The 26,999-nt window shown below is 38.4% G+C and overlaps 1 protein-coding gene across 5 annotated transcripts in view; it reads right to left on the bottom strand.

Moving 5' to 3' along the window:
- LOC149088219 (uncharacterized) overlaps nucleotides 1-26,999 on the bottom strand; it is a 144,229-nt gene that overhangs the window by 32,177 nt on the left and 85,053 nt on the right. For all 5 annotated transcript variants that reach the window (XM_089245571.1, XM_089245574.1, XM_089245572.1 and 2 more), the window contains one exon: nucleotides 2,228-3,997. In XM_089245571.1, coding sequence (XP_089101697.1) covers nucleotides 2,228-3,828 — 1,601 coding nt within the window. In that variant the 5' untranslated portion in view covers nucleotides 3,829-3,997. The remainder of the gene's footprint in view (nucleotides 1-2,227; nucleotides 3,998-26,999) is intronic.

Here is a 26,999-nt window from a genome sequence, read left to right as displayed (position 1 = left end):
AATAGGGATCCAAACTACATTGCCAAACTTCATGATGAAATTTCCTACATGTTGTAAGCATAAGAGGGTTGTAATACTAGGGGATTTCAATTACCCGGGTATAGATTGGAAAAATCATTCAGCTAGAGATAAATATGAAAGGGACTTTTTTAAGTTGGTGCTCGACAGATTTTTGTACTAGCAAGTATCAGAAGCCACTAGGGGGTACTGCTATTTTGGATTTAGTTCTCGCTAGTTCCAAGGATCCTGTTGAACATGTTTCGATGGGGGATCGGTTTTCTCCCAGTGATCATTGTGTTGTCAGTTTTTTGGCTAACTTTTCTTCGGGTAAGGTTGATAACAAAAGACTGGTTCCTTTTTTTTGGAGAACTAACTTTGATGTTTTGAGAGAAAGGTTAGTGGAAGTTTTCTGAGACCGGTTGGAATCAGTCGGGATGGTAAGTCAATGGGAAGAATTTAGTACGAAACTGCCCTCTGTTTTGCGCGACGTTATTTCCTTTGTTCAAAAAAGTGTGTTTGTACATCGTGACCGATATGGTTCAAGGAGAGCGTGCGTAACCTTTATCTTGAAAAGAAAAGAGCTTGAATATCGTTGAGGAAGTTGTGTAGAGGTCCTAAATCTTCTAAAAAATTTTATGTGCGAGCACAGCACCAGGACCAGATGATATCTATCCTAGGGTACACAGGAAATGTGCTAATGAATTGTTGGGGCCAGTCGCGCAGATTTACAGGAGTAGTGTTGCTTAGGGTATCGTCCCAAGGGATTGGGAGCTTGTTAATGTTCCGATATTTAAAAAGGGTAGTAGAGAAGCTGTGTCCAATTATCGTACAGTGAATTTGATGAGCTCCCTCTCGAAAATTTTGGAAATTATTATCAAAAGGCAGTTGGTGAAGTGGATAGACGAGAATAGTGTATTGTCGGATAATCAGCATGGGTTCAGGAAGGGGGAAGTCATGTGTAACTAATCTCCTTGCTTCTATGACTAAGGCTTTAGGTAAGGGCAAAAATGTAGTAGTTGTTTACCTTGATTTACAGAAGGCATTCGATCGGGTCCAACATGGTAAACTCGTGAAGCGTTTACACGAGATTAAGATTGGGGCAAAAAAAAAAAAAAAAAATTGCTGTATTTGATAGAATCGTGGTTGACAGATAGATCACAACGGGTTATGGCAATGGGGAAATCTCTGATTGAATAGTGGATTTCCTCCAGGAAGTGTCCTGGGCCCCATACTTTTTCATTTTTTATCAATAAACTTGATCAGGGTATCGATGTAACTGTTAGCAAGTTCGCAGATGATGTGAAGATGGGGGGGGGGGTGTAGTTGGGAATCAAAGCGATAGGGATTCTCTCCTAGACGAACAAGATTGGAGCATGCTCAAATGAGTGGAGCATGAAGTTTAGCATTGACAAGTGCATGGTCACTCATTTTGGCTCGAACAACCCACGTTTCTCTTACTAGTTGAACTTACTGTCACTATCCCGGATGCAACTAGGGTGACCGATTTGGGAATTCTCATTGATGAGCGCCACGTTACACATAATCAATTCAATGTTTTGTAGGTAAATATAAAATTTGTTTGGTGCAAAATGTTTTCGGTATTTTTCGACTTCATAATGAAGTTTGACAGAATTTTGTTTTGTTTTAGCGTATTGATGGGATAATACATAAAGGCAAAACAACCTACCCGATTGTTGCTTCCGGATTTGAGGACTTCGAGGCAGCACTTCTTGAACACATAACATAAATGATAAATCAATTAAACCAACAAAAATCATAAATCAATTATGCAATGTTATTCTTGAGGGGTGAGAGGACAGCGGAAGGAGAACTTGAGACACCAAAACGGTGCTTGCTCGACGTTTTGGGCACTCACATGCTCTCACACTTTTTTGGCCACTCACATGCTTGCACACTTTTTTGGCAACTCACATTCCTGCACACGATCTGGGCGACTCTTTTGGTCACTCACTAACATAGTCCCTTACTGTCTCGGCAGAGGTGGATTTATTTAGAGATATACAAATTTTGTTGCTTTTTTCTCATTTTACTAATTTTCTTGGCCCCTCTCAACTTTCCGCCCCGGGGTATAACCCCCTAAAGCCGACCCCCCCCCCCGTAAATACCCAACTGGGTACAAGGCATACAGGGCTCGTGGGATGTAGATGATATGCTTTGAAATTGAATCGGTGCAGTGAGACCAATCAAAAGATATTAAAGTACTTACTTTTTTGATAAGTGTCTTGAGACATCAGTCTTCTTGAAGCCGTCAAGATTATAAAGCCGTTTGGCGAGTCTCGAAGCAGAAGGCAAGTCCACAGCTTTTGGACTGTAGTGAAAACTGTGCAAGCTCTCGATGTCGGATTCGTCGTCCGTGGTGGAGTCTGTCGGCGACGGATTGTTATTTCTTGCCGCCGCTATCGCATCGTCCTCGGGTTCGGCGAAAGAGTCTTCGTCGTAGCTCTCAGTCAACTCGTGGTAGGACACGTCCGCAAACGTGTCCTCCGAACAAGGCGACGTCGGGCTCTCCGCGCTCTGTTCTCTTCTCTCGCTGTCGTTGTTGGCGACCTCCGCTCTGGGCACGGATAGGGAACTGCTCAGAGACGGGGTGCGATCCTGCTGATGTGGTTGCTGCGTAGTTAGTAGCCAGTCTGGAGAATCGCTGATGACCTCCACGGGCAGGGAGCACACTGCCACGGAGGGTACAGTTTGTCTGCTGCTGTTGTTCTTGGATTTCGTCGGTGATACCTGAGCTGTGGTAGCAGTACTCGTCTCCGTCGTTGTAACGTCCGTTTTCGCGGGGTCTTTCGCGAGAACGTCGCTCATCAACCAATCATCGTCCAACTGCAATTCGGCACCCGGAGAGAGACTTCCAGCCGGCGACTCGCCGGCAGAATCGTCGGGACACGAACGGCCGACACTGCCCTCGAGGCTGCTGATTGCCGATATCTGCTCGCTGGTGCATTCTCCCTCGCTGCATTCACTCTCGTCCTTCCTGATGGTGGGTGACGACTCTGAAGGTATAATCTCTGATCCTGAAGAATCACTGTGTTGCCGAGCCGAGAGCTGTCTCGATTCCGGAATATCCGTGTATTTGACACTGATCTTTGAAGGCGAGGAGGTCTCACTGGAGCTGGGAGACATTTCGTTGCCGTTCGTCGGGGAACACACCGGGGATTGGGCTCTAGCCGAAGACTCGTCAACAGTCCTCCCTTCGCAATTCATTCCTATGGTATAGCTCGCGAGATCCTCGATGTCATCACCGCCACTGTCATCATCGCTGTCGTCGTCGGGCTTTGTGTCCAGGAGTGTGTCCAGTGACGAGGCCATTTCCTCTTCGATGTCGATGTTGACTGTGGTCAGGGATGACTTCTGAAGATGATCTTCGCTCTTCGAGGTGCGGACGAATCCGCCATAGCTGAAGATCTTCTTGTCTGTAATGGGACTGTGCAGAGAAGACAGGTCCTTCGATTGTTTGGCTTTAGTCCTCTCCAGCTCTTCGGGACTGGCCGGGGTCGAGTGGTGACCGTGCGGAAGGAACTCCAGCCTGTCTTTCTTGGACAACATGTCAAACTTCTTTTTGCCTGGGTCGGAATTGAAACTAATGTAGAGTTCGGTTGGCATTATGAAAGCATCGAAACCTGGTAATGTCCTTCTGGAAGAAACGAAGTTTTCGTCGGGTGGTGACTCGTCGTCGTCGGGGTTTCTCGAATCACTGCAATCATTCACCTCGAAATTCTCCTTTTTCACTGAACGGTGGATGTCGTCGCTCACGGCAGGTTTCAGGCAGCTATTGTTGATTCTCAATTCATCTTCGCAATATTCCATGACCCGGATGACCCGACTCAGATGAGAATGAAACGGCAGCGAGCCACGGCTCCACGTGTCTTCTCCTTGTACTCGAGAACGTCAGTAAGTACCATCAATAGCGACAGATAATCTGTGTCAGCCATCGGAATTACATCCAGAGACATCTACGATTTTAATATCGAATTACCTGTGGAAATAAATAAATGTAAGACCACAGATATTACATACTATTCAAATGTATCATCGCGCCTATACATATAAAAAATCAACTCTTTTCATAAAACTCAATGGTCCAAACTATATTTTTACCATTAAATACAAATACAAACAAAAAGGCTACAACAGGCGAATTTCCCAACGAGGTGGCTGAAAAAAGAGGCCCATAAGAATAGTGATGTCAAATGGAACCGAAATATAGCAACCCAATATAAAAGAATATATCACGAAAGAAAAACTAATAATTAATAATATACAATACACAGCCCATAAAAAAAATTATGGTTGTCTTAATTCTAAGTACGGATAGCTTCTCGATGTATTACATGTTTATCGTACTCTTTTTTAAACGTGTCGATTGTGTTAGAATTCACGACCTTCGAAGGTAAGCTATTCCATTTAGTGACAACCCTATTAGATAAAAACTCCCTGCGATACCAAAATCTGGAATTGTCCCTTACTGAACGATACTGGTGTCCTCCTGTCGAAGCAGTTGATTAACAGCGTATTAATAACTCATGGTCAATTATATCCATCCCGTTGAAAATTTTAAACGATAACTTCTTCTATAATATACTCCCCTACACCTGGGTTACTTTAATGTAAATATATTAAAGAAATCAAGTCTTTCTTCATAGCTCAAGCCTTGTGTGCCAACAAGAGCACGCGTAGCTCTTCTCTGCACCCCTTAAACCAAGTCTACGTCCCTCGGTAGGTATGGTCTCCAAAACATTACAGGACACTCCAGTCCGGGACGAACTAAAAAGTAGAAGAATCACTTTAGGAGAAGCCGAAGAGACCTTTTTGAGAATGAAACTTAGCATTCTACTTGCTTTTTTGACCATCGCTGAACAATTTTCAAAAATCCATTGATGAGTGGCTAGACTCATCAATGAGAATTCCCAAATCGGTGACCCTAGTTGCATCCGGGATAATAATACCTTTCAACACGTAAGTGAAACGTGGGTTGTTCGAACCAAAATGAGCGACCATGCATTTATCAGCACTAAAGCCCCGTTTACATGTGTACGATTGGGGGGGGGGGAGGGGTTGCTTTGGTGATTATTACCTGTGTGGCAACTCTTTTTTCCTCATGGAAAAAAAAGAGGGACGGAGATCTGTCAAAAGAGGCCCATCTTTTTGCGTAATAATGCTGGGTATGACTCGGACATCCTCTCCCATAATCCCTTGTGCTGCGAAAACCACTGTTACCTCCTTTGTCGGCCACCTTGAGCTAACCACTTGCGTTCACACCACGTGACCAGTGACGACTTCTGGAAAGAAGGCGGGGATACCGGTATAAACTAAACGTCATGTAAACACGGGTTGTAGCAAAATCCGTTACCAGTAACTTTTTGGGATATTTTATTTCCCATGTAAACGGGCTTAAAGATCATGCTCCATTCATTAGCCCATGCTGCAATCACATTCAAGTTCGTCTGGTGCCTCTCCCTATCATATACAAGCATAAACAAAGTGAAAACTCAAGTCCGTTAGAACTCTTCCTCATGAAGGCGGCAATATATGGAGAAGATAATGGCTTCGTGCTCGGTACTTGGAACCAATGACCAACGGCCTAAGTCCGTTTCAATTCGAATAACTCGTGAACCGTTGGTGATAGAATCATACTTACAGTTAGAAAAAGCATGCAAATAGCATACCTATTTTAGATGTGTCATTTATTTCACTAGGAGACGTACATGTACCGAGAAACAAAATTTAAATTTTTATACGGCCCTCCCCCTCCTCTAACTTCCAATAAGAAAGTGTTGCCGTGTCTGTTCTGAGCCTAAAGAAAAATCCCATATTTTTAACTGCAATATTCGCTGAGATATTTGAATTCGAAAAATCGGAGAAAAGTTGGGAAGAACAGCATAAACTAACGGACAACGCTCCTTTTCCTTATTTATGCTGTTCTTTCCATCTTTTCTCCGAGTTTTGAATCCAAATATCGAATACTGAGAATTAATCGAATTAAAGAAGCGAATACAGCAGTTAAAAACTTTTTTTTTGGGCTCAGAAGGGACAGGACACAACTTCCTTATTAGAAGGTAAAGGACGAGAGACCGTATTAAAATTTAATTTATTTTGTGGTACAGAATGATTACGGAACACATTCTGAGCATTTTTTTGTTTTAATTGAAACCATACCTCTACGGTTGACGAGATAAAGGCCATATTAGGATTTTCAGGACCCCCTGTATAAGCCGTTATTTCCAGCTATGTAAACGTCCCTCAGAACATCTTTTTTGCCTGGGAGCCCATGATTTTGAGACATTCCTACAAAGAACTTCCCGCGAAAAGAAAGTCCAAAAAAGCCCAGTGAGTGATTTTATTTATAAAATTTTTGTTCAAATTTACTTCAAATATACATTTGGGCTTAACAGACATGGCAACAACTTTCTAATTGAAAAAAATAAATCTTTAGGCTCGATAGATATATGGCACCTAATGAAATAAATGACATCTAAAATGCGCACGCTATTTGAATACTACAGCAGACTCTACTATCCGGCCTAATGTGGTAGAAGGGCAGGCAGGAAAAACAAAAAAGACGGATAGGCCGGAGTTCTATAAATGCTCACTTCCGACCCCCACCGATACAGACATCTATTCTTAGTACAGGCCGCCAGTGCTTTATGCCGTAAATGTTTGTTACGTACTGTACAATAGCGTAAGCAGGATTTTCTTGAGGAGGTCATTTTTTTTGTTTGTTGTTTTTCACTGCAAAAATTACACTACAATCTCGGCTTTCGGTCCCCCCCCCCCCCTAGATTACGTCTATGGGCGTACGTTTTAAACATTTATTACCAGAAAAAAGGAAATTCCAGATACGAAAGAGGATGTCCCCAGTATTGTGTACACATTTTAAGGAAATTTGAGACAATATAAAATTTGAGATTATACATTTTAAGATAAATTTGATAATGTCTAACTTAATTGCAGGGGATATAAAATCATTTAAACTGTACAATATTATGAATACCTAAACTTTTAAAATAAACAAAATACTAATATAGACTTAATCCTTATAAAAATTATTTACATTTATTTTACTGTTCATTGACACAAATTGATAATATTTGGAACGCCTTGGCAAAGTACATTATTCCTCATTTTATCACGGAGAATTATTGTTATTTAACTAGGCCGGACAGTGCGGAGAGTCGAGAGTCTACTTTATTTCTAAATAAAAACGTGTTTCTATAATCAACGATTCTTGACTTATTAGAGCTGAAACAGACTTCAGTTTTCACCCTGTATACAATATCTGTAACGCTGCCTTAAAAAATTATTAAAAAATAAGTATGCATGCAATCGATGAAAAAACAAATCAAGTAATGAATGAAGCAGGAATCATTTCAAAACACAGAAGATTTGAGCTTTCAGCAGTACAAAACCAAGAACTAAAAAAAGAGGGAAAAAGAAAAACAGCGACCTCTATAGAAAATTACATGGCATGTACGAAGTTTTTTCCTCTTTCTTTTCACGCAAACACGCTTACCCCAAAAGTTTTAAATCCAGCGACACCTCAGCGGCAGAGATTTAAAAATAAGAAAACTTCACCGAAGATTATTTCAAAAAACTTTACATGAAAAGAGGGAGGAAGAAAATTAATTTCCAAGATTTTCTCCGGGAAGAAAACATTACTTTCATTCATTTTTGGGAATTTTTTCCCCTCCTTCAGCAATTTTTTTCCCCTTTTCTGAAAACCGACCGGGGAAATCATTCGCCGTTAACCTTTTCTTATTCTTTTCAATTTTCTAAAGTATCTTTTGGCGAGCATTTTTCCCCTCCCTTTTCTTTTCAATGTAACTCAAATCTTTCAGAATTATTTTTAATTTTCTCAACGATACTATTATAAGATCATAATTCAAACTTGATAATTTCTTTTCCACTTTAATTCCGAAGATCAATTAACTGATCAGAATATTGTCAAAACGGACAATGGAAGTGGAGTAGGAAGCGTTTGTTTCCCCTCTTTCATGGAACTTCTCCATGAATTCATACCACATTATATTCACCGGAAGAACAACCAATTTCATTCACTTTGGAGCAGGGGTTCTTGACATTTTTTCACCATGAACCAAAATAAAAAAAAAATTAGCTTCGCGACCCATCGGACTGTTTTTCTAAATCAGTGAAACTAGTGACACAATAAGCGCAATTATAACAAGACCTATAATGGATTTGTACGACTCATCTAGGAAGATCCTGCGAATCAAGTTTGGTTCGTGACCCATGATGCTCTTGAATTCCTGGTTGTAAGTGAATCTGTACGACCCTTCTCGGAAAAACCCCCTGCAAATCGAGTTTGGGTCGGGATCCATAGCTCAAGAATTCATGGCTGTAAATGGATTTGTATGGCCCATCCCGGAAGTCCGTGCGAATCGAATTCATGTCACGACCCATAGTTCAAGAATTCCTGACTAAGTGAATTGTACGACCCACCACGGAAGCCTTTGGAATTAAATTTGTGCCGTGGCGCATATCCCAATAATCCCTGGTTCCACGAACATGTGTGCACCCCATCTCGGAAGCCCCCGACGAATTGAATTTACGTCGTGACCATAGTTCAAGGGCGTAGCCAGGGGGGGGGACTTGGGGGTCTGGGCCCCCCCCCGAAATGTGAGAAAATGACCGAAAAAAGGGAAAAAGATGGCCAAATCCATTGTTCTGTCACTTTGGGTCCCCCCCCCGAACGAAATTTCTGGCTACGCCCCTGCCATAGTTTATGAACCCTGTACAAAGATTCAATCATTACACTTCACTGATGGTTTGAAAAATAAATGGCAGTTCTATAACAATCATTATACAGAAACAAACTTCACTTTAGGTTCAGAACACGAACATTCCAACATGTACCAATTTGTTAGAGGCTCCATAGGGGGAATATGGACGAGGTGCATGTGTGGTTTAATAGCAGTAGTTCAAGAATTCCTGGCTGTAAGTGGATTTGAACCACCTATCACGGAAGCCCGAGCGAATCAAGTCTGGGGTGTGACCCATAGTACCTGAATCCCTGGCCGTAAGGATTTGTATGACCCATTTCGGATGCCCACCTGCGATCCAAACTTGGGCAGCGACTGATAAGTCAAGAACCTCTACATCAGAGTCAAGTAAAAATTTTTGTTACATTACACATAACCTAGCTATTAGCTATTTCATTGGTTCGTGGATGATTTAGAGAAATTATAGAAAAAACTGCTTCTCTCACGCCCTCACATTCTATTTTGATTTTCCTTTCAAAGGCATGATTAAAACAAAAAGAGTTTTCAAATAGATATTTCTAGAAATATGAAAATAAATACAGGGCCCTTGCTCAAAAAATTAGAAAAAGTAAGATAAGGGGATGCGGTACTACCCTAAGACAACATAATCATAGCCTTATGGGGGGACTCAAAAATTTATTCATGATTATTTTTTTCATAGCACCATTTCAAAAAAAATCAATTTTGAGTCAAAAACAGTGTACTAGTAACCATAGATAATTCTTTTCTGTCTCTCCTCACAATATATATATTGCATTCTTTTTCTTCGAGACGTCTTCCAAAGTCCAATCTATCAACTCTTTTCCTCGATGCACAGCAAATTATGAAAACATGTAAGTTTTTTAAGAATGACACTCTTTCGAGACGACTTTCAAAAGCACAATTTGTAAATTACACACACACACAAAAGGTGCAATATAAATAAATCAAAGTGAACTGAATAGCTACGCTATCCATCCCTTTTATAAAAGAATTTTTCTGCATTTTACTGTTCGATGCCAGAGTCATCGTTTTTGGCAAAGAGCTTTGTAAACATTGTTTATGCCTCTGCATGTCCTAAACATACAGAAGACAATTGAACGCTATTGGGCAGCATCAGAATCACCAAACCTAAAATAGGCCTATGTGTCTAACTGCTTTGTTATACAAACTGTTGTTTCACTTATACACAAAATGTGCACCATAATTTTGAAGGATGAATGTTAGTTATTGTACAATTACCATGTCCAAGACCATGAAGTAGTAAAATAATTTTTTTCTATTTTAAGTTTTTAATGATTACTCAAAACATTGACACAAAATGAGTTTTTGAACCCTCAAACTAAGCAAAAGAAAAATTAATGAATCAGATACATTACACCCCCAAAGAACCTGCAAAAAACGATACAACTTCTGCTTTCGCAAAATGATTAATTGCAGTAAACTACATTTGTATTATTCGGCAATGTTTAGATGCGATTCTTTTTCCATTTAAAAAAAATTACACGAATTTTATTGACAAGATTTGGTAAAAAAAAGTAGGAAAAGTAAAACAAGTGGGAGTCCTGTAAATGTCAACTTCGAAAAAACGTAGAAGTTCCCGAAATACGTTTCACAGCATTAACATTTCATATGGTGGAAAACAAACATCACAAAATTCATCCTATTGCATTTTCAAATTATCAATTTCACAGGGAGATTATTGCATGTGCTCTTTCAGAGACCAACACATGTTTTTTCCAAAACAAAACGCGCGCTTTTCGAAATGACCATTTTTACTCTAGATACACACATGCATGGACCAATTAATTTCATTAGAAAATCGTCAGAGGAATGAATGTCATGTGTGGTTTAGTAGTGATATAGACTTTTCTTGTTTTTTCTTTCTTTCAAACCAAGCACAACTCTGATCTATCGTCATGGGATGGAAAATTTACGACCGAGTGAGTTGTGTCAGGAGAGAGAGAGATAGAGAGCGTGTGCACGTGCATACGCCCAAGTCTAATGTGCTGTCTGATGGGATGAGAGCACATCTTTTCAATTTTCCAAAATGACAAACACTCATGAGTGAGATCAAGATGATATTTTTGCGTCATTTTCATCATTTACCGGCAATACATATTGTAATCTATGTTTTCATCGTTCAGAAATGAATACAAAAACAGATATTAATTCGCACTCTTAGGAAAATGAACATTAATCTATTTTACTTTCCGTGTTTTTGGTGACCTTGTTTGTTAATTGTTTGGGTGTAACCCTTGTGGGTTTATTTTTTTAATTATAATTAATCAAAAAATTACATATGTATTTTTATAAATATTTATCATCTAATAATACCATTTTTACTTTATTATTAAGAGTTCTTTAGGCATACGAATTATAAAAATATGCTGGGGGTCCAAGATGACCTCATTTTGGGCATTTATGGGAATTTTTTACCTCCATTATGAGAGAGTTAACGAATTACAATGTCACAAACAATACACTCAACATATTACTACGATACATAATACATGTTCAACTCTTCGGAGATCGAACAAAAACAGTTCAATAGACAAAAAAAAACTATTCCCTTAAATATATACATAATAATTCTGTTTGATTTCTATATGATGTATTTCCTGAAGTTTCATACGCCACAATGGAAACAGATAAAGACGCATGGTCACGAACGATATTATAAACGTCTGAGATCACGTAACCAAGATAATATCCCTATATACAATAAATATATGTTTGGGAAAAAAACACACAAGTCTCGAGAAGTGATGCGCAGAAACATGGCAGAGATGGAAAATACAAAAAAAACAGAGATATATAGAAGCAGCTCTAGAGATCTCCCGAGATGCGCTCGAGACTTTTCGAGAACCGAGATGCCGTTGCCTAGCGACCGCTCGTCATCATCAACATCTTCTAGGAAAACAGACCCTACCCATACACACATAACCGCTGCTCGCCTACGGATGCGGCAGAGCGAAGATGCCAAACACACAAATAAAAAAAATGGCAAGTTCCTCTTCGCACAAACATCGTCGCCAACAGGGGTTTCCCGAGCAAATTCCACGGCGTTAGGAACGTTTATTAACGGAGAAGCACTTCCCGTTTGGTCTTAGGATGAGGAGCAGTACTAAGCTCCCGAAGTCGATGGGGGGAACAAAAAAACAACACACATCACACGCGCAGATAAATACATTTGTTTGGAAAAGTAACATTTTCTTTCACGATCACGACGCATATTTTCTCAAAGAACAGTCGGAATTTCCAGCATTCCTGCAGCATTCACGGAACGACACTAACGTGAGGAAGTTCTACAGAGGGTGCCGATCCTTACACAGCTGAACGAAACGAATCCTAAAGCCATTGGTTAAAAATACACACAGAACACCGTGATTTTTTTTATTACTGAACAGAAGCGTAGTCTATTTGTTAAATGTCCTCCCATAACTCTTTCGCAAGTTTTGGATAACTTCTCAACACTATTCTAATTTAAATTCAAATTTATTCATTTTCAGGAAGAATTTAAAAATAAGTACAGGAAGATTTAAAATTAATTATAGAAAACATATTTACCATCCAGAGGCTATGATGCCTGCACATACGATCGAAAACTTACACGATAATTAAGGGAAAAAATAAAAAATACGAAATGAACACACACAGAAACATTAGAAAACAAGTCACACAACACGAAAAAGGCAAAATTCTCAATGTACGACGAGAAATGTAAAATAAACAAAACATTAAATAAAAAATATACGGGGGAAAAAATGAAACTTGCACATACATAGTCAACACACAAACACAGCAAATTTTTTTTTAAATTAAAAAATTTACGTAATTGAAGTGGCAAAGTGAATTAAAACAAAATTAAAAAATTGCCAGTGAAGTGGCAAAATTAAAGTGAAAAATATTATTGCTGCTCCTAAACGTCAAAATAAGAGTCCACATCGTCTCTTGAAATTAATTAATAATTTGAATAATGATTTTTTAAATGTCACGCGTGTGTGTGGGTATATTTTTTATTTCTACTGTAAATGAACTATATAATAAATAATAAAAATGTTTACGAAAAATTTCTTTCCTAAAGCTAGGAATACGGTAAATCATGGTCCACTTTCGGATGTAGTTTTTCTTAAATTGCATTTAAGCCTTTACTACGGTTTAAGAAAAGAATAATACGGAAAAGAGCATCATGCCACAAAAGAAGTACATCAATATTTCTAAAAATTGTACAGGAAAGAAACTGACAACGACTCAAAATTTTGAAAACTTTTTTGGACTGAAAATAAAAGCAATACATTAACTAATAATATTTTAACAAATTATAGTTAATATTTAACTATGAATTTGATAAATATGAGATGAACCAATTTAATATATGGCTTAGAATACCAGCTGACTTGGATTTTTCGAACGGGAATATAATGGTTTACACTGTCAAAAGTCCTCGAAATATCTAAAAATACTGCAACAGTAAATTTGCCCTTGTCAATGACATTATAAATAAATTTCGAAAAGGCCAAAACGGCATTTTCAGCAAAAAAAATTGTAGAGTAAAAAAAAATATATATATTCTAATTAAATATATATATTTTATATTTGTTCATATATTTTTATATATTTTACTGTAATTCAAATTGTGGTTAGAAAAACCTAGAATCTTAGAAAAATATCACAAAAGTAGTAAAAATTTGTTTTTATAAATTATCAGCATAACTGATATTTTTAAGGCTATCCTTCGGTAATAAATGTACAAAAATGTTCACTTTTTCGATCCAAGTAACGGTACCTCATCAAAAAAGAACGAGTCTTATTTTGCATGAGAAGGGGAGATTTATTGCATTTCTAAGGCGGAATAAAAACTCGCTACACACAGAGTTCCAAATACATCTCCCGAGGCAGAAACTCGGTAGCTTTAAATATGTAAGATACTCTTTCCTGCTTTAACCCTGTTTTAATTCACCTGCAATATATATTCCTCTAGGTACATACATAGAAGTGATAATAAAGATTATGCTTCTTTTTATTTGTTCGTCCCCCGTGAGTTCAGTCAACGCGGATTAGACACAGACGGCTGTCTACTGTTGCATACTAATTCGGTGTCCCGAGCTTTCGTTGCGGATACGGTTGGTCCACTTGTTCGATGAATTTCTAAATCGCGCGAATATTTAGCGTTACCTAGACATTACACAAATTATGAGTGAATTGTAAGAAATGCTGGTTTTTCAGCAGTTTATTGCATTAATACTGTATTAATGAATGCTCTGATGCCGTCTTAATGGATATATAGGGAGTCCCATAAATTTTTAAGTAATTTAAAAATTCATAAAAATTGAAGGAACCAATAAATTTGAATATTATCATTTGCGAAAAATTCATTCTCACAAAAGGAAATATATATATTTTTTGATAAAGAAAAATAGTTCAAATTTTTGTCGATAGAGGATACTGCACGGAAAATCACTGGAAATATGAAAATCCTATAAAATGCAAGGTGCGCGATTAATAGCTCATTTCTGAATTTTCCTATAACTGGTGCTCATGTAACGGTTTCATTGCGATGTTGACATTGGTGGATAAAGTAATATTGGAAAAGTCGTTTCATCTCATTCACGAATCACCGATTGAAGCTTTACGAACGTTTCGGACACAGAAGAGATTGGAGAAAGGTTTAGGTCCAATCACCTCTGCCGGACTTGTTTACCTGGCTCTCTATCAACAAAAATTTCAATTATTATTTTTTTTTTATGTATCGAAAAAATCCTCTTTCGTGAGAATAACGTTTTTGCAAACCAAATTCAAATATATTAATTCCTTCCATTTTTTATGAATTTTTACACTATTTCCTAATTTATGGGACACCCTGTCGAATTGGGTAAATATTTATCATTCATCAAGACCAGAGAGAAAATATCTTACGCAAACTTTGAGAATGAAAACATTTCAGTTACGTACGCCAATCATTCTCAACTTAAGGCCATATAGCCCCATTGAAGATCGTGCGATATTCTAGGGAGCCTCCGGTGAAAATCAAGTGAAATCGGAGACTATAAAAGAATTTCAGATCAGGAAAAAATAAAGCTTTTAACTGAAATATATTGGGAAAAGGTTGGAAATATTTGGACGGTTTATAGAAGTAGGGCTATCTTAATCCATGCACCACCTTCCCCATTCAGACATGATGCAAGAGGCACTTTCTCAACCATGAAATTGCATTTCGGGGATTTTTTTTTTTCTACCGTGAACGCAGGCCACTTTGACCCAAAAGGGTAAAATGTATTCTAATTCCTGTAGAAAAATTCTCGAAACTAGTTTTTTTGTATTTTTTGCTAAGTAGCGGTATTGAGCAAGGCAACTGAGTGCATCGGGTAGTTTCAAATGGCCGACTAAGCAGCAATAGTGGTGGTTAGGTATGCTTGTGATTGCAGATGGTTTTTTTTCATCTCTCAAAACTTTCAACTTTGTGGGTTGTAATTCAGCTTTATCAAGTTAGGTAGGTGCCTAATCAGAAACACAATTTGATGCTTTTAACTGTAGTATAATTTAAAAAAAATTTATTATTTGTTTCTAAAAACATTAATTGAAAAAAAAAATTTAAGCTCTGGTAATTTCAAAAATACACCCTACTTTGGCCAAACATTTTCATGGACCAAAGTAGATAGTATTTTTGCAGCCCTTGATAATTTGTTAGTACACCTGGAAACATAATTATTATGCACTGAATAATTATGTTCATTTTTTAAATTGGCCACCCTATTTCAAGTTTTTGTTTCCGGAGTGGAAAGATGGCGCATAAATACAAGCCTGGAAATCGAAGTTATGCAGACTGCAGCAATGACCACCTTCATAGCTGTTAAGATGTTAAAAAATGCATTTTCTAGGAAACCAGGTCATCCCAAGGTTTTTAGTGCCGAGGAAGAACTAGCCCCAGGGCCGTCATTTCAACTTTTTCCGGGGGGGGGGGGGCAAAGACATGTACTGAATGTATGTGTGTGTATATATATATCATTTTTAGTGTATTTTCAAAAGCCAGGGGGGCAAAGGCCCCCCCCCCCCGACCCCCTCAAATGACGGGCCTGGAACTCGCATTTGCGTCATTCTGATAAAATGTGTACTTATGGGTCCCTAATAATTTAGCCTCCATAGCTTGTTAAAAGAAAAGTCTTTTTTTCGATCGATTCGTAAGACATACGATTGTTAAGTGAAAATTAAAAATAATAAATTAAATATTGTGGTTTTTACGATCAATACAAGTAAAATACGTTTTCTTTCAAAAATTGATGTCTTATTACGAGCCCAGGACAAGAAATACCCTAGCTTTTTAAGTAATGCTTTAAGATAGGAAAAAGTAAAGCGAGTCAAAGTTAGGTACATACAAGGGTAACATTAACACAAACTGTTTTAATGTTTTTTAATTAGCTTAAGTTAAAAAAAAATCTTTTTTATTTGCATAATGTAGTCTATAGATATAAAAAAAAATTACCAGAACTTAAAAGTAATAATATTGGGTTTATTGGAAATTAAATTTGAAATTTTTTTAAAAAATGGGCCAAAGTGTATATAAATCGCATTTACGGTATCAAGAATTTCACAGTAATACTTTAGGCAACTGAAACCAAGAATTTATAACAAACTATCTAACACAAGAACTAGGAAATATCAACTTTAACGCTGTTTCATCAGTAGGTACGTTTCATTAAAACAAATCATTTGTAGCCAAAAAAAAAAAACCTGAATCATTAATACGTTTTGCAGATTAGAAATGGTAGCGATTCCACATCTCGAGAGAGGTGAACGAATCGCAGCCCAAACAATCATCAGCTGATGGTCTCCCACATTCCCTTCGCACATCTCGCCCACACGGTGGGAAATGAAGTTACGGGAAGATGGGTTGAGCAATGGTGTGTGTGTGTGTGTTTTTTATTCATTATTTTATTTTTTGGAACTGATCCAACACGGCTTTGCTGGACTTCTTCCAGAAGGTTCGTGTGCTACGAGGCGTTCACCTGTTTGTGAAAGGGAGGAGGAACCAATACATAAACACAACAAACTGCAAACTTTTTATCGTCTTAACGTGAAACGGCAGACCTGGAATTGTCTGAATATGATACATTTCTTTGTCATATTTACTACCTACTTGAACAATTAATACTGGAATCTTCAATCTTTTTTTTCCAGTCTCCTATTTTTAGAGTGGTCCGAAGCTTACAGGAATTCCTCTCTCGATACTGAAACTGATAAGTCTTCGATTTAAAAAAGTCTCTCCGTAGACAGCAAGCAGGCCTTCAACGTAATACTTACATATCATGAAAATTCAAGCATTTGCTGTTTTCACTTCAAAATATGGAAGACAGATGGCACATTAAGAAATACTACAAAATACATACGCAAGGGCCACGCGGGTTATGGAAAATTCTCTCCCGACGTTTCGTTCGACATTTCACCGAGGACGGGGTCAAGTGAGGGAATCTTTCTTTCATACTGGAACTCATTCAATCGCTCACTCAGCTGCTAACTCACCTACTCAACTGGTCACTCAATCATTTTCCAGCATAGCGGAGGTCTTCTTCGACCACCTGTTTGCATCTCTTCATTGAGACAGAGCGGAGGGCCATGATCTGGTTAGGAGGAGGCCATTCATTCTCATACTCTACTAAACCATACACGCTCTTCGTCCATATTCCTCTGCGCAACTTCTAACGAATTTGTACATGTTGGAATGTACGTGTACGTGTTGTGAACCTAACAAAGTTTTTTTCGTGTAATGCTTGTCATGTGTTGTGATGCCATCTATTTTTTGAACTGTGAGTCGGTCAATCATACGATCACTCGGCCCGTTCAGGGCGAAACGTCAGGGACAAAACGTTCTAGGGGCAAAATGCCGGGGCTATGTTTTTATAAACCGGGCCATTCATATGCACGCACACGTTCTGACATGTGCTAATTCGTTGAAAATTCCCCAGAAGAATATTTACGAGGTGCATGCACGGTTAAATAGCGGTAGTAGTCGCATCTGAAGAAGCGCACGTATGAAAACTCGTGGTTTCCAGCAAAAATTGCTCATTTCCCTGATCAAAACTCAAAAACTTCTCTAACTTTCCCTGACCGAAACCCAAGAAAAATATACAATATAATTCAGTCTTAACCTTCCAAATGTTCTACGAGTTTGTTTTTTTTTTCCTCCTTCACACAATTTTCTCCAGAGAGATTTTTTAAAATATTCACATATTTCCTTGACTTTTCCCAAATATATTTCGCCCAACTTTCCCTGACCACTTTTCATTTCCTCCAAGTTTCTGGGAACCCAGCAACTGACATTATCTTCAACTGTTACACGTAATATGAATTCTCGGACACAACTAGAATGGAAAGGTTTAATTGGATTGTCGATTCAAGACCTCGCGAACATGAAACTGGGCACTGTTACCTAACGGCTATGGATCGATACGCTGTTGACGATGAAGATAAGAGCAAGACTATACCCACCAGAACCACGCGGGGGAAAAAATAACAGCGAGGGAAAAATGGGGGGGGGGGGTGAATTCTGAAAAGTTCTATATAAAGCCTACATAGAAATCTCATTCTCAAATTGCCCCCCGCCCCTAGTGGGGCGTGGGTCCCACGTTAGCAATCACCGGTTTAGAATAAGTGTGTCCAAACTTTAAGAGAGTACGAAGCCACTTCATTAATTTGAAAACGTGTCGTAGGCTACTTAGTTAGGTGATCGGGGACAACGCTGGAGAAACCGCGAGACACCCAGGCTCTGCCACCTTAAATGATCTGAGAATGTGTCGCAGGCCACTCGAGTGATGTGGAACTGCACCGCGGGTCACTTAAGCGATTACTTTAAATGTGCCGCTTTGTTCATTTTCACAAAATTAAGTTTGAGGTCTCAGGACACAACAGATGACTCCGAGGGCCACATTTGGAACACGGGCCCTCGGTTGAGCATGTATGGTATAGAACAGAGGTTCTCTGCCCTTTTTGTCTCGTGGAACCTTTTGTGGTGTATAATTTCTATGGCGAAGCAACGAAAGCCTCTATTTATTTATCAGATTTAATGTGTGATCTATTTTATTTTCTTCAAGCGGACGCGGAGCCCTTCGGAAGTGCAACAGTAGTCCCAAGGGATCCGCGGAACACCGGGCGAGAACCGCTGGTATATAACTTTACTAAAATAAACGTATCGAAAACTCAATTTCAGACTTCAAGCTTGTTGAATCATTGATGTGTGGTCAGAAATGGATGAAATTGTTTCCTATACTGAAACAAAGACATCAAATATTTCAGACCAAAGTCAATAATACATCTGAGAGAAAAAAATAGGGGGTAGCGGTATGTGTATCTATCAATCGATCTGTATCGTGGGAAGAGATAACCTTGGAATGAAATGAAACAAAGGGAAACAATGAGAATTAATAACCAATTGGTTAATCAAGATATCAATTCCGATGGTTTACGGAAACTTGGCCTACGATATTTTACCCCCTAGCACGCTTCGTCCCCGGTATATTTCGCCCGGACGGGTCAAATGAGTGGGTGAGTGACCAAATGTCCAGGCGACATTTTGCCCTGGATGGGACAAAGTGAGTGTTATCGTATGAGTGGCCAAGTAAGCGGGTGAGTGCTCAAATGCCCTGGTGACATTTCGTTTCAGACGGGGGCCGGGTGAGTGAGCGATTGAGTAAGTTCATGCATGAAAGAATCACCCACTAACTTGGTCCTCTCTGGACGAAATGTCGGAGGCTAATGTTGCGGATCACACTTCAAAAATTCACCCTGATAATTTCAAACATACAAAAAAAAAGTTCTAGAGTAATTTGCAAGTTCTTAAAAAATCTCCACACTCCTTCCCTCTAGAAAAGTTCCATTATACGGTGAAAGCATTTTCAAGGTTATCGATAGTTAACTAATTCGGTGAACGACAAGACGATAATCAATAAAAATGATAGAATTAAATTAGAAAAACACATGAGTAATTCGCAATTCCAGTGTCCAAATTCAATAAGAGTCGGAGGATAATGATGCTTATCGAATAAACTTAGATTTGTCAAAGATTTTTGAACGTTGTGTTTGGAAATAAAAACATTCGAGCGATCTTCAAACAAGAGCACTGGGGATTTTGCTTAAAGGAAACACAATTATAGGGGAAAAAATCTTTCTTTGCAAAATATTTACTTGTGAATTTGTAAACAGCAAATAGAAAGCGATATTTAACCGAATAACATAACAGTCAAAGGGATATGCAGACTATCAATATTCGATTTCCATACTTTTTGAGGTTCGTTACAGTCGTATAAAACAACATTATATGCATGGGAAATCGGTAGACTCTACCAGAATTTTTTTTAACCCAAAATTTCCCTTCATATATATAAATATAAAAAGGGTAAAAAATGAACGTTTCTTTCGACTTTTTCCAGGACGTAGGACCCTCCAATGTTGGTCGATACGTTGACAGGTTCCAAAAATTTTGTGTTATCCTGACTCTAATCGCACATAAAAAATTTAGGGCACCATTAATACTTTCTTTTCTTAGTGGCCACAGCAACTCAGAGCTTGGGATGCCAAGCCGATGGATTTGTCAAGTCGCCTTTTAAATTGAGGTACGCTATAAGTCAGGTTCATGCTTTAATCCCCCCCCCCCTTCAGGTACAGGCTTTTGGCAAACAAAGTAGGATGATCTGTATTTGAACTATCGGCGATAAATCTAAAAAAACTGGTTTCCTTGTTCACATGTTAGAAATAGAAGGGGGAGGGAAAGAGCGCAGCGGATTTCTCTTTCGCTCCCCCCCCCCACCCGTTATCTTTTATATAAAAAATAGTAGAAAGACACCTAATATATAGGGTCAGGACTATAGAAAGAACCGGGAGATTAAAAAACAACTTATGTTCAAAGGGTTACAATGAAGATTCGCGATGATGAGAAGAGGTTTAAATAAAAACCAGGAAACGAATTAATTTTGTTCCATTTGCATTAGGATTGGGGAATAAATTTAAGGAATCTTATAAAAAAAAAATTCAACTCGTATCAAAAAGAAATGCCCAAGGGAACCACTAAGGGAAATAAAAATCAAGAAAATTATTTCCTGATATAAACGTACATACAAACACGAGAGAAGAAAGATCTGAAGGCGAGATAAAGAGAAATGCGCAACACTAAACGGTACCGGGGTTATTCCATCCGGTTGTTCTGTTTAATTTGCCACAGACCAAGGCCGTTCGCTCGTCATCAAACGTTCCGAGACGAAAATTGCAATACACATCTGCCGACAGTCGAAAAGCGTCATGCGAACAGGAATTCCAATTAGTGTGCCTTAACATAGTTAAAAGAGCCTTAATGACTAGTTGTCGAAAACAGCTCTGCTAACATTCGTCTCTCTTCCTCCCCCAACCTCTTCTCTCCCACACACACACAGAAACCTTCCTTCAACTACTACCAGATGAGTCAAATAATGCGATTTGCATTCACTTCAAAACTCATGTCCTGTCATCCGAAATAGGGATTGGGCCTTCCTTCATCAAGTAGTATGTCTCTCATCTCTAACTCAACCTATAGACATGTGGAACAAATGACAATACCCTTCCTTCACTGGTTATTAATGGGCAAATAGAAAGTAAAACAAAACTTACAGAGTATCCCATGGATTCTTAAATGCTTTAAAAATTCATACAAATTGAAGGAATTGGTATATTTGAATACGATCTACGTAAAAGTTATTTTCACGAAGGGGTGATTTGTTTTCCCGTGCAAAAAAAAAATTAGTTCAAATTTTTGTCGATAGGGGCGCTGCACAGTAGAAAATCACTGGAAATATGTTAGTCCCAAAATACAGGGTGTACGATTAACAGCTCATTACTGAATTTTCCTGTTACTGGCGCTTATATAATCTTAGTGATTTTGACACTGGTGTATAAAGCACTATTAGCAAAGTTACTTTACTTCAGCCACGAATCGCCGGCTGAAGCTTTAAGAATGTTTCAGTCACAAAAGAGATTGAAGGTAGGTTCAGGTCCAGAATTCCGTGACTTGCTTTCGTCTAGCGCTCTCTATCGACAAAATTTGCACATTTTATGCACTTATGAGGTGACCAAACATCCCGTATTTCCTGGCCGTCCTGGTTTTTCACATATTTCAACGAAGCCAACTTGGCTTTTTATTCTTTCAGATCAACGATTAAAACTATGTTCATATTTAAGAACTGACATTATGATTTTACGACTATAAATAAAAATATTTATCCAGCACGTATTTGTCACGTTCTTTTTTATAATTCACTGAAATTTGCAGTAGCAATTCATTTCCCGCGATTGGCGACTTTTCTGTGATTTTAGAAATAGTTGGCATTATTGCTTGCTTTTGGCATCATTTTTGGCGATAATTGGCCATGTCCCGTATTTTTCTCGAGCAAATATGGTCAGTCTACACACAAACTAGCGTCGCATACCAAAAATAAAATCTCCACCCCCCCCCCTCCTTCGTGAGGATAACCTTTTGTAAACCGCATTCAAATATACCGATTCCTTCATTTTGTATGATTTTTTTAAACTACTGCATTTACGAATTTATGAGACATCCTGTATTTCACGCTATGAAAAATGCTGAACTTCTATTGGGAACAAAATTAATTTTTAAAATATTTGAAAAAAAATTCATGAAAAGAGATTTTTGGATATTATTGCTGAGGCGAACTCGAATAGAAAAGTTCCGTCTGAACCCGGAATAGAGCCAACGATCCTCTACAAATTAAGGGCAAGTGCGCTAACAAATTCACCACGGAAGACGCGACTTCACTTTCTTTGTAGCATAGGTAGGCACGCATAGTAGCGTGAGGTAGAGACTTTGCAGCGTTCTTTACTTACTTCAGCAAATGACCCAAACGTGGTGAAAGTAGAGGTTGATTTTTCTCAGATCTCTCTAAGTGTCTGTCCTTGATGTATTGTAAGCTGTGGAGAGTTTTCTTTGTCTCTACAGCCGCCACCTGAGAGACATTCGCTGAAGTTTAGGGAGGCTGCTAAGTCTATACTTGAGCGTGCGAGAGTTTTTTTTTTCTCTGTTTTCAAACCGAGCACAACTCTGGTCTATCGCCATGGATAATTTACTACAGAGTGAGTTGTGTGTATTTGTGTAACCAATAGTCTGAGTGCGTATCTAGTACTCTCTGAATTTTTAGCGCTGCCATCTATATTTTACCATTATTTATTACAACACCCCCAGAAGGCATGAAATGCACTTACACTAGAAAAGTAATAATAAATATAAATAAAGCAATGATAAAAAATGACAATAATAATGAAAAATAAAAATAGAACGAAAAGCACTTCGTATATTTGCTGCCATCTCTATAGAATTGTGAGCGACGTGCAATGATTGGATATTTGTACCCTTGTAGGCCCGTTGCTCTATGTGACAAGACTTTTTAACAGGAAGATTAGCTCGTATTAGCACGTCGAAGTTGGGAATCACAGAAAACGAACTTCAGCCGAACACCACTGTGCCGAGAGTGGGCTCAAAACCTTGCGATCCGAGTCCGTTACTGTGACCACAGGACAGCACAGCGGGCACCGGATTGCAAGAGAATCGGGATACGATTCCCGGTGGAGACTACTACTACTAAACCACAGATACACCTCGTCCATATTCCTCTGCGGAATTTCTAATGAATTGGTACATGTTGGAATGCGCGTGTCCGTGTTGTGAACCTAACGTGAAGTGTGCTGCCGTCTGCCATCTATTTTTTCGAACCATGAGTGCAGTGTAATGATTGGTGATTTGCACTGTTGCAGGCCTGTTGTTCTCTGTAGTGAGACTTTTTATTCTCTTCGAATTCCCGATAATATCTAGAAAGTACCTTGCCTCGATGTATTGTGGGCTGGGAAAAATCTCTCGCCACCTGGAGGGCCATTGGCTGACGTTTAGGGGGACGCTGTGAAGCGTCTACTTTAGCGCGTCACACTCACTGTGCACGTTGTAACGTAAGTAGAGTTGCGTTCCCTGTGTTGTGCGTTTAGCGCACTTGACCGGATTCGATGTATTGTGGGTTGAGAAAAATCATCTCTCTCTCAACAACAAATTTGTTCAAAATAAATCGATTCCGAATGCACAGCACTTGGGAAAACATCGAATAGAAAATATTCGCAGCAAAAAAAAAAAAATAATAATAATAATAACAATAATAAATAAACGTAAAAAATTGCAAGGAGAGTGAAACAAAGTGAGTATGACTACTACTGCTACTCATATAAATAACACACCATGATATATTTTCAAAAAGGATCTGCTCTGCTTCACATGTAATGCGGTTCCAATGAAGTGTAGAACGGAAGAGCGAGCTCAAGAAGAAACAAAAAAAAAAAAGTCCGTATTCAATCAATTTTAGAAACAAAAGTGGTTTTGAGGAGGAAGAGTAGAGAGGTATGTGGAAATGCACACAAATCATTTGAGAGCGGCGCCTTCCCGATCGCAAAACGCGATCACAAGCAGGCAGAACGTGATTTTTCATGTTTCGATCATGTATTTAATGCTGCGAATTTTTTATGGAAAGAGAGGGAAAGGAAAGTTATGGTGTCAGGAAAAAAAAATGCACACAGTGTTCGGAACCATTTCAACAGGCCAATATTTCAATAGTTTAAGTTAATCACCCGTCAAGGAGTTCACGATACTAAGATTTTTAACTACATACAGGGTGATTCTAAATTCATGGGACAAATTTTAAGAAGTGATAAAACACACCTAAACAAGAATTTCTGTTCATAGAACATGTGGTCAGATCGCAATAGCAAAAGGGATAGAGGGTTTTTTTTGAGAGTGCACAACAGTACTTCACCAAAAAAGAAATACGTATCGTATTTCTCCAACGGGTTTGCTGTGATATGAGCTATCAATCATTCGAGGGTGCCGGGGACTGCAATGTGGTAGGCCTTTTCATGGTGTAACCTGGGTAACGCAAAATATACCTCACGTAATTGTACAGCTTGTCACAGCAAGGATTCAGAGAAGGGTAATGGGAGCGATCATCTTCCCCAAAGAAGAAAAAGAAATTGTTGTCTCCCGTATTTTACAGAGCAATCAACCTACACATACAATAAATCACCTCCCAACACATTTCACTGGATCCAAGCCTATAGATATTGTTTGAAGCAGCAAGACCTCGATGGTCCACGCACGAATAAGAATCAAACTTTGGTTTTAAAAAAAGTTTTGTTTTTATTGCTGCATATGCATCTTCGGATTGGATTGGAGATTGAAGAAATTCGAGAAATTCCTAAATTTATCGAGTTTCTTCAAGTTTTTGTGCGTATACAATATAACAAACTCCTATTCAACAAATTCTAGTGTTGGACTCGGATACAACGAACCCATATTTCACAAATTTTACTATTGTACCCTAATATAATGTGCACTTTCATTTAATTATAATCAACGACGTTTGGGTACTAACGACGGTAAAAAAAGCTATACTTTCTTTAGCATTTATCAAATTTACTGACGACACTTGGGTATTATTCATAATGGCCGGTAAAAATGATAATTTTGTACATTCATCAAATTTACCGACGAATGGAATGAATGTAAGTTCATTGCTTTCCCCCCCCCCCCCGAAATCTTTCCAAGAACATCCTTGGGAGTCCCTCTGATCCATTCATATGTACACATGATAAAGTTTCCCCCAACCCATTGTAATGTTAAGAAAAAGTGGGGGGGGGGAAGAAGGTTCATTTTTATTCATATATAAGATGATGCAAGTAATTTTTTTTCGATTGATTTCGTTCAGACTAAGAAAAAATGCTTCTAGCACCGTAAAATAAGAACGGCGTGTTATTAGAAAAAAAATTCATCGTTTATGAATGGAAGACTGCGGTAAAATTCGTTTCCGGAGATTTCCTAATTTACGAAGACGTGAAAAAAATACTATTCATCCATAAAATAACAACCGGAATCAGGAAATTCGGGAAAAAAATATTTCACAGGTAGGAAATAAAAATCGAGGGGAAAGGGTAGAGGAAATAATACTTTTATCAAATTGAAAACGGTTTTACAGTATTAACAGCAACAAATTCATTTGATTACTTTTCCTCGTGTGATCTTTTCCCCCCACTCTTAACAAGGAAGCTTTCGAGATTTGGTGCTTGTGCACATCCAATTACAGAATAAATCTCCGCTCCATGCTTCCGGCGAACAACAATTCAGAAGTAAGACTTGAAGCGCGCAGTCATACCGAACGGTTTCCTTTAATTTTAACTGTAGCTGCGTCATCATGAAGCGCGGGCGGTTTTCTAATTTACTTAATGAGCGACTATTTACTGAGAACTAAGAACCGTCGCAAAGTGAAAACGACCTCAAAAGATAAATACTTGCTTCTATTTGAAATTTTAAGAGGAGAAGGGAAAACGCATATGCAAATGTTAATGCTCAATCTTCTCGATTCTGCGAAGGCGTTGAAAGAAACATACAAACATTAAAATGAAAAGGAGAAAAATCCAGATTAAATAAATAAAGGAAAATATAACGTGATAAATTTACAAGGGAGAAGAATAAAAACCTATAGATCCTGGGCAGAATCCCACAGCGAGTTATTTCTTGGTAGTATACAAGGCAGTTTTGAGAGAAACTACACAAAATAAAAAATTATAAGTAACAAAAATCTGATTTTATGAATATAAACTTAAACTAGTCAAGCAATGAATGCATATTAACCCTTTCTGCACTGGTGATTCCAACTGGAGGCACTAAGGTTTTTGTCCTTCACAGCCCTTTCTTCGTAGGGGAATGATACCAAATAGCATTGCATATTGCAGTTATATTATTGCAATAAGATCTCTCGAATTCGAACACTCCGGTCAATTTTTTTTTTACCGTGGACTTGAGTTCTTTCACTAAGGCCGAAACTTCGGCCTTTTCTAATATATCGGTCATTTAATTTTTTGTACCACTTTTGCGAGCTTCTAGGAAACAGTGATAGCAACTGTGTCTCTCAATGATGTCAGCTTTGATAGAGACAGAAAGAGAAGACTTTCTTTCTTTGTTTCATTTCCCCACGATGTTCAGTTAACCCAAAAGTTTTAGAACTTGTCCAAACGCTCTATTTTTTTTTCTGTGATTATGTTAAGTGAATTTCCGAACATACCTAAAACGTCAAGTGATGTATCAGGGACACGCTCCAAACGGAGTGATACTTTATGTACACATGAGAAAATTGAACTTTTTAAAGAGCTAGAACA

The sequence above is a fragment of the Pholcus phalangioides genome, unplaced genomic scaffold (assembly GCF_987345545.1).
Source record: "Pholcus phalangioides strain wild (caught in Gottingen) unplaced genomic scaffold, Ppha-v1.0 ptg000003l_1, whole genome shotgun sequence".
In the NCBI taxonomy this organism is placed as follows: domain Eukaryota; kingdom Metazoa; phylum Arthropoda; class Arachnida; order Araneae; family Pholcidae; genus Pholcus; species Pholcus phalangioides.
This window is presented reverse-complemented; position numbering and strand designations above follow the sequence as displayed.